This window comes from Populus euphratica, unplaced genomic scaffold, assembly GCF_000495115.2.
Source record: "Populus euphratica unplaced genomic scaffold, PopEup_1.0 scaffold5.1, whole genome shotgun sequence".
NCBI lineage: Eukaryota > Viridiplantae > Streptophyta > Magnoliopsida > Malpighiales > Salicaceae > Populus > Populus euphratica.
The window spans coordinates 2,355,814-2,365,408 of NW_011499848.1; the positions used below are offsets into that span (position 1 = coordinate 2,355,814).

Sequence of the window (9,595 nt, forward strand, 5' to 3'; positions counted from 1 at the left end):
ATCCCCTTCTCTATGAAAATGGATGATAATTAGACTCCTTAAACACTTCTTAATTATAATAGTATCGGTGCCTAGTGGACATACATTAGCTTTCCACTCTAGTTTTCATGCATGTTCTTGCCAAATTATACAGTCGTCGGCTTATTGTAATGGGATTCGAATTTTGATCTTAATTACAGTAGAGTTGAATATTAGTTTATCTAGACAAATAGCAGTAGAATCTGACGGGAATTGTAATCGATCTAGCTATCTAAAGTCAACGTGAAAATAAAAGTCAAATAGCCTCGATCGATAAGCAAATTAAATGAAGCACGATCCTTGTTAATTATTAATGTTCAAGATGCTTCGTGTTTGCCTTTTTGAAGCCCTCTCTTATTTTCTGCTATTTAGATGCCAATTACCTCCTCTTCTTATTATGGTGTTTCGCATTGCCAAGCGTGATGCCATCTAGTTCAATGAACTGCCTGGAAACTTTCACACAATTCTAGATGTGGATCGAATTCTAGCACTGTAAAAAAAAAAAAATCATGCTTTTGTGCTGATGTTTCGGTTTTTTATCAGTTTTCTCCATGATTAAGAAAAAAAAAAGGATTAAAACAGGTCAATTAGTAACGGTTGTCAATTTTATAAATTATACGAGGTCAATTTCCTGATAGGAAAAATTGGATCCCCCGATGTTTCATTTTTGTGCTTTTTTTATTTATTGATATTTTACATACTCGAAACTTATCACATGTGGAGATGTGAGCTAGACACGTGATGCATAAAATTCATGAAAATTAGATGCTAATTATCAATTGACCCAATTTGGTTTTTTTTATAAAAAGTTAGTACTGTAAATTTAAAGTTTTTGCATAATAACACTGTTTAAAATTTTTTTTAGTAAAATAATACATTTTTACTAAATCATACTTTAAAAGCTCAACATTTAATAAATATCACTATTAGAAAATGACAATTTAATATGTCTGTTTTACATTAAAAAAATTTAAATATCTTTAAATGTTTTTATGTTAAAAATCCATCATTATATTTATTGTTGTGGCTGCCCTAGTTTTTTCTCAGTCCTGCAAGCAATTTAAATATTCTACATTGCTATGAATTTATGTTTGGTTTGGCTAAAATGAAATGATTATTCAAGTTGAATATAAAAGTATATACTAATTTTAGAATTTGTTGAATTGATGTTAGATTAGTTAAAAATATCATAAACTATGGATGTTTTTGATATAATTGAATATAAAAATACAATAAATTAATTATATGTTGCGTTTAATTAATATTAAATTGTCAAATTAGAAATTTTATATATTGTTGGAATCAACTAATAATGTAATCAATTACACTTGATAATTTAATGCAAAAGATTATGAATATAATAGAATTATGACGGATTACATGTTTCATTGAATTGTTGATAAGTTGGCGAAATTAATGTTTTCTTTAGATTATATTAATTTAATAATTTGCTATGAATTTAGGTTTGATTTAATGTAATTGAGCATAAAAAGATTAATTAGATTTTGTTTCATGAATTATGTTTAATTTTTAGTGAATTTGCTTTAACATTAAACGTTGGAAATTTGATTTGATATGAATTTTGCTAATTATGATTAGAGTAATGCAATTTAGTTAAAATTATGTCTAATTTATCAAAATCCAAATTGTTTTATTTTTTTTCATAGAATATCTCATAACATGTTTATGTTGTGTTACTATATGACGCTATTGTTCACGACGTGAATAGTAGAATCATATACAATGGTAAAAGCATTTTATTATTAAATGACAATCTAAGTATGTTGTATGCAAAAATAAAAGAAATCATTTGTTGTTAAATGATAATGATGTTGTTGATGATGATGAAATTATATTTCATGTTTCTGAATTAGAAGATGCTAATGGGTGTAGTTTTGTTGTTTATAATGAGTTGGCATTAAGCTATAAACACATGTTAAGAGGGTATGATTTGGAAATTAAAAAAAAAACTGGTAATAAAAATAATTTCGTTAATGCAATTAAATAATGACATGTTTTAAATTTGGTTGAATATTGAATCCAACAGTTAAACTGTATTTTGCTCGGCTACAATGTGTGCAAACATTTGAATGTAAGTAATATTTACATAGAAGATATCATATAAAAGGTTGGATTCATTTTAGATAACAAAATTAAAAAGATTAAATGCATGTATTTCGATTTTTATCTAAAAAAACTATTATCAGTTTAATACAAATTTTATTACTAATCTTATATCAACTTTTATAATTAATAAAATTTCAATCATGATTGTAATCTGTTTGTTGGTTTAATTAATTATTGTGATGCAGTCAACCAATTTATAAAAATTTAATTAAATATCGTGACTAGAAACCCTGACATCCTAAGAAAAAAATTTTTTACCAAAACTTTTTATTTTGTGTCACTTCTCTATTTATTTGCATTTTACATTATGATTGCCCAATTTATCCACCTAATTTGGTGTGCCCTTTCTCGTTTCTGTTTAATTCAATTTATTTTTTATTTATTTTTTTTGTTACAAAGAAGAGGATAGAAGGAGAATGATCCCACTGCTAATCGAGCTATATAGGCATGTCGAATTAAAATTACCGTAATCGAGTTCTAAAAAACTACAGGAGCTAAATCATGAAAGGTTGCCAATAAATTCCCATCCCGAGCCCGAGATCGGTAGGTGCCTATCACATGCAAGATCCTTATCAAACACCAGCAAGGACAGCTAGCTAGCTTCTTATCACACGTAGCACAACTCCTTGACTGCATCATCGACATGGAAAAGGCAAAAGGACGAGAGGAAAAACAATTCTCGACGATGTCTCTAAATGGTGGTGTTTCCCAGGAAGAAAGAAATAGAAATCATTGACCCCAAGTGGGCACTGGCGATGTAATGTTTGACTTTTGGTGGCATGATTTCAATGCTCATTTATGGAGGAGCCTTCCCCTTGCTCTCCATCCCAAGTCGGTCTCACTTCTCGATACACCGCCTCAATTATATAAGGTAGCAAACTTTCCGTCGCCTTCCATTTATCTCCACAAGCTCTTCCTGTCTTAATCACAAAAATGCCGAGGAAGCTCGCTTTCTTAATGATGGTACTGTTTCTTTTATTCTCGGGTGCAAAATCCAGGTCTATTTCAGCCACCACCAGACCAGAATCCACACCGCCGGAAACATCCTCACACATTCCTGCGGGATCATCACCTGTGAGCCTGTATTTCTAGTCTCCCACAAGAAAAATTAAGTTATTTATCACGATGCAAGATTGCGAGCTAATGTCTTGTTTCTGTTCATGCAGGAGGAGTCAAGCATCAATGATGATGGGTCATGCTCTGGGTTAGAAAGTGCAGAAGAATGTTTGATTAGAAGGTCCATGGCTGATCATACAGACTATATCTACACACAAGATATAAGTGGACCGTGACCCTTTTTTCCCCTCTCCTTTTTACCAGTGGTATTTCTGTGCTAATTAGCTTTATTTTATCATTTAATGGTTAGAGCATGAACACTCAGTTTTTATATCGATCAGATTTCATCGTTGCAGATTCTCTTCTTGTGATACGCCTTCCACTGTTCTACAATAAAATGGCATTAGTATAATGATTTGCGCATCTGGGCACCTATTGTTGTTTGCCACTTATCTGGTACCCCATTAAATAACACTTATAATATATATAATCTCAATGACTAAAATAACATTCTCACAGGTATATCTATTTGAAAAATTAATTATACTTTGTAACCTAAAAATTAATTAGTTACTATATTCGAAGTATTAACTAGAAAGCATACACTAGAAATAATAAAAATATCATCGAAAAACTTGAACAAAAAAAATAAATTTGCGCTTCTCTCCCATCTTTTTACACAGGGAACCATCATCTCCATCGTATCTCTCCCTTGCTTCTGCATAACAACCTTCCCCATCACCTCCAGCAGCAGATTCTCCATCTCTTTGACTATGTTATCCCTATCTACCCTCCACAGTTGCCAGCATCACATTTCGCCCCATATCTCTGCCAAAACCTTCGTTCTTTCTGGGCAATTTAACCTTAAAATGGAATTAGAAATCACTCCTTTCTCGACTCAAATGTCAGTCAATTTCACAGCCTTGATCTGCCTTAGTTTAAACCCAGAATCCGGTCAGTTTGGACCACGAATCATACACGAAAACACAACCAAAACCCATCTGAATCCTTCCGTAAAGAAAACACAAAATACAAATGCATTTCCCGATATAATGAGATAGTGGCTTTGCCAGTGGATGAAGATGAATGTGCCGCTTTATTTCTCGTGGCAGCTCGACATATCTTCATGGAGAAAGAAGTGGCAGGAGGTGCAACTGTAGCAAGGACCCCATATTGGTTCGTTTAAGCATGAAACAGAAAGGACACTATGAGCCTGGCATTGAAAATTGCTAAACAGAATGATCTGAAGTGGAATAGTGTAAAAATTATAGGTGCTAAATTGCTTTCCCTCCTCCTACCTTTTGGTATCTTAGATGATAAAGACTCTCTCTTATTTTTGTAATGGAAACTCTCTTTATTTTCTTTCTTAACCTTTTGAATTAAAATCAAAGAGACGAAATTACAATCTCTCGCTCTGCCAATAAAAATTTAATCCTACTAGCATTCAATTGCCCACCTTTTGACCTGCAACTTGACTTTTTCACGGACTGCTAAGCATTCAAGATCAAGAGACTCAAATTTCAAATAATCCCAATGGAAAACGCAGGAAAGTTTGTCAAAAAATAGAAGAAGGTAGAGATTTTTTGTTTGATTGTCTTAAACCTTATATTTGTGTTTGGGTTTTTCTTTTAGATTTGTGCTTGACAAAGAAAAACATGAGAGAGAAGAGAGGATTAGCGTGAAGGGAAAAAAATGAGTTATATTTATATTATTATTATCATTTAATTGATTTTTCAATATCTGTTTTATTCAAATTGCAAAATGTAATATTAAAAAGTTTAATTAAAAAAAAAAAACTACAATATGCTCAATTTTTTTTTTTTTTTTTAATATCTACTGATCTATCGCGTTCAAATATGGATCAATTGGCCGTGGAGCAAAAGATACAAAAGATATCCAAATAAATTAAATATACAAATACAAGGTTTGATATGGTTACGTCCACGCACGACAAGAAGACGAAGATATTCGGCAATCAATAGGAAGCAGTGTGCAGATGTTCTGGAGAAACTTTCAGCTCTTACTCGGCACGCCAAATACAACGCATGCACTTTCAATTTTAATCTGAAGTTCTTTCTTAAGAAGAAGAAGAAGAGCACGTTGATTTAGCCGATCATTCTAATTTTTTTAAAAAGCTTGTGATGCCATATGGACTGAATTTCTTGCCCCCGGCCATTAACAATTCCAAGGTTTTCCATGAACTTTAAGGTTTAAGCACATTGATTTGATTTCTTAATTTGTTTATTAGAACTGAGATTTTGACAGTTCAGAATAAGTGCAGAAACTAAAATATTCATAAAAAAATAATTTCTGATTGAACGGAGATGTGAACTTTTAGGTGACCTGCTATAGCCCATCCAGACTTCTTACGGATTGAAACAAAACCCAGCATAATGGAAGTTCTGTTAAAAAAATGCGGTTCATTTTATTCAAGTCAACTATATAATCATCATGGGTACTAATATTACCTCATATATCCGTGTTAGTATTAAAAAATAATAGAAATTATATTCTAAAATTTCATATAATGGTAAACTGTTATATATTAGAAAGCTATTAATAGCATAGAACTCTAAAAATTTAACTTGAAAGAGTATATTAAAAATTAATAGAAATCATATACATATTCAAGTAAATGTTTCATTCGATTCCTTTATCTGTAGGAACAAATCCTTGTGCAAAAAAGAAGAAGAAAGATATGCGAGGAACAGACAGGCTTGCCAAAGTAGTTTTATATGCCATTATTACAGAAAGGAACCGTTTGCAAACGACACCTGAAGTACATAGGCTCCACTATGATGATGCCCTTGGGATTGGTGAGAAAACTCTACTCAAACCAAGTTAGGCAGGGCAGTGGTGTCCTCACAAAAAGCTAAGAATAGTACTACTTGAGCTGGTTGAGGGTATTTTAGTGGATATATAGCCCTTCCAAATGTTTTTGCTTCTTGTAGCAGTAGTTGTTATTTGTATGATGAGCCACTACCACCAGCACCTCCACAAGCATTTGTCTTCTTGATCCTGCAATCGTGAGCAACACTTGACCTAGCTATGGGACCTCTCTTCGCCTTGGCGTGAATGATCCAGTTCAGACAAGGTCCACCACTGCCAGGAATTTCTTGTTTCTTCATCATCTTTTAGTCCACCTGAGAAAAGTCCTACTTCCTCTTATAGTTGAATAAAACAAAATCTCGAAACGTCAGAGATCATTGCTTCTTTCTCCTTTTTCTTTCTTTCTCTCTTTCTCTTCTTTTCTTTCTTTCTACTTTTCTGGTTTCGTCAATTTCATCTGTGATTAATTAGTACTTCTGGTGGACTCTATTAAGGGTTGGTGGGGCTCTTAAGTCCATGATTAAAAGTTGTTCAAGCATAATTATTCTTTTATATGTTCCTAATGGACCCTTAGGATATATCATTTTCAAGTAGTAATTTTCTTTGCCGCCTGCATTAATGCATACGCGGCGAGAAGTTTGATAGAAAGTTATATAAAGGGATTTGATTGTTTTAAGGACTTGGGGTGATAATTAAGCCAAGGAGGGGAATGGTTAAAAAGCTGTTTTAGCAGATATAAGCTAAAGTTATGGCAAATACTCATTGATAATTATCACAACAGAAGGAACATGAAGTAGTTATTAAAATGGCAAAAGATCTCTTGTTTTCAATGAAGCAAGTCCACGGAACGAGTGATGGATTGGTTTGAGGATTCAGCTCTGAGATGGGCCGTGTTGCAGGGGATCTCTTCAAGATCCCTTAAAGCAGTAGTAGTGTAAGGACTGCCAATTTGAAAGTCAGTAAGCATTTGGCGAAAATCAGAAGCTTCTTGTTTGAGCCTTGCATTCTCTTGAAGAACACGGTCATGACACTCAGACATATGACTCAACTTGTCTATCAGATTGTCGTTCTCAGTTCGCAACCGAACCACCTGAGACCATAGCTCGTCTAGGTGCTTCTGTTTCCTCATCCTTGACCTACGGGCGGACTCTCTATTGGAAATCATTCTCCGCTGCTTCCTTTCGTCGATGATGCTCAGTTGGTGTTCCTCGGATTCATCTGAAGTTGAGTTGTTGCTGAGACTCGAGGACTGCGGAGCGAATTCATAAACTGGTTGAGGTAAGGATGAATTCTGCAAGTTGCTTAAGAGCCTGTTGAAATGGAAGGATGGTATGTTGTTTTGTTGCATCATGCCGAAATTAGCCGGAAATGGAACCAGATTTTGATCAGCTGTTAGATAGTGAATTCCTGTGAGCTCACCTGGAAGCATGGCTAGAAGTCTAGGATGATACTTCAAGTGTTTGTATTCTTGTTTCTGGAGATTGTGGCAATGAAGAACAGAATGAGAATTTGAGGGGTTTTATAGGAGAAAAAAAGGCTAACGAGGCGGGCCAATTTCAGCAACAAATATCAACAGTATCAGAAGCTTACGCGAGCAGAATTAAAACAATTATTGTGAATGGTACCATAAATGCTATCTCATGTATGCATAATTTTTTTCTCGGTGCCAAGGATATATTAGAATACTTCGCTAGTCAACTAAGATTTAAAGTTTTTTTTGTAAGAGTTTTAAAAACATATTCTTGGTATAGTTGATGTATTAGAAAAATCCAATAAATCCTTGTAAGTTAATGAGTGCAGTATACCTTCTTGATCACTCGACCAACCCTTGAGATTTCATGTATGTATGATATTCAAGGCTAGAAAAGTATACATACATCCGTTCACTCTCCCAAAGGCAATCGGATGGTGTCTTTAGACCTGGTAAAAAGACGTTGACACATGCTAGTTTATGCATGCGTGCTTGCTATTAATGTATGTGTGTTCGTGTGTGTATGCAACTGATAACGCATGATAATGCAATCATAGACATTTGATTTAAATAATAATTTTGCTGAGATATGATGCCTGCTACAGAGAAGTTGATGTGGGGATAAATGGGAGTGTTTTGGAATTAGAGGAGGAGAGATGGAAACCGAGAGATGATGTTAGAGTCAATCTCAGGGGAGGTTTTCCACGGAAACCAGCTGGGCCATTTCAGACTTCAAACTCCATCAGCCAATAATAATACCTTGTGTGCTCTATGACGCAAAGAAGTTCAGTTTAAAAGGCACGTTTAAGTAATAGTGCTGATCTGGGTTTAACCATTTTTAATCTATTTCGATGACTCATTAAGCACTTACAATTTGGGATGGGAGGGTCCATCGAAGAGGAATTATCTATCTAGTTAACGAGTACCTAATCCCATCCTTTTCATCTAATCTTCTTCTCCAGAGGCTTTTTATTTATTGAATTGATCCAGGCAAGAAACACCCCTTGCAAGTTTCACTGATCCTATGTTATCGAGGCAAAATTAGTCACAAGCCATTATAAAGCTAATTAGCGTCGGCGATCTTGTTTGTCCGTTGTCTAATTGAACTATAAAAATGTCGACTGCACATAAAACCTTGCATTTTCCTACACGGCAAGAAGGAAGCGTAAGTCAATGGCCTCATATTATTCCTTGAAATCATTCAACATCCCCCCGGTTCTTTTCCGGTGTAAGAAAAATTATAACGATTTTTTATTAGATCAGGCTTGGGATCTAGCCGGGTTAAAGGTTTGGGTAGTAGGTTTTTTTTTTTTTTTGATAATCCGAATATTCGGATGTTTACGTATATTATAATTAATTCCTAAATTTACTGAATATTCTGTGAGCCTAATATACAGATAAAATATTGTGGGAATGATAAACATGTACGCTGAAACTTAAACCCAAAATATATAAGAAAAAAACTCTACTAAGATCACTGAAATAAAGGTTTATAATATCAGGATGTGAAATATCCATCCCAAATTTTTTGAATAAAATAACACAAAACAAAACAAAAAAACTCTTGCAGTTCATTTATTGAGTGTAGTTGGAGCAACTAAATATTTGTGGTTTATTTGTTTAATTATCTAGGTTTTATTTAGTTAATTTTTAAAATAGTTTAAAAATATTTAATCTAAACTAAAAATCTTAGATTAACAAGTTAAAAAATTAATATAACTAGATCAAGTTTAATAATTATATTTTAAAGAACATGTTTAATTAAGATTTACAAAGAAAAGGCATTGCTTTATCATTTATTAGACCTCCCTAAGATCCAACTATAGAATAATTTTCTTTCATCATTGTGATTGGTAATGACAAAAGATACTCACAAATGAGTTTTTACTATTATACCCTATATATTATTCAATGGGTAAAGAATTTAGGAATTTATATTTTATTTATCAAGTTTTTGGTATATATAAATATTTATCTGAATACTATTTATTTTCAATATAAAACTATATATATATATATATATTTAAATCCGATAATATTTATATTGTATTGGAATTTAAAAAGAAAAACCTTATCTAAAAAAAAAAAAAAAAC

General features: G+C 33.0%; 1 protein-coding gene across 1 annotated transcript; it reads right to left on the minus strand.

Moving 5' to 3' along the window:
* Nucleotides 1–6,766: 6,766 nt before the first annotated feature.
* BZIP (basic leucine-zipper 8) lies at nt 6,767–7,720 on the minus strand. Its single transcript, XM_011010838.1, has one exon. It carries the CDS (start codon nt 7,457–7,459, stop codon nt 6,857–6,859), a length of 603 nt encoding a protein of 200 aa, XP_011009140.1. The 5' UTR covers nt 7,460–7,720; the 3' UTR covers nt 6,767–6,856.
* Nucleotides 7,721–9,595: the final 1,875 nt, after the last annotated feature.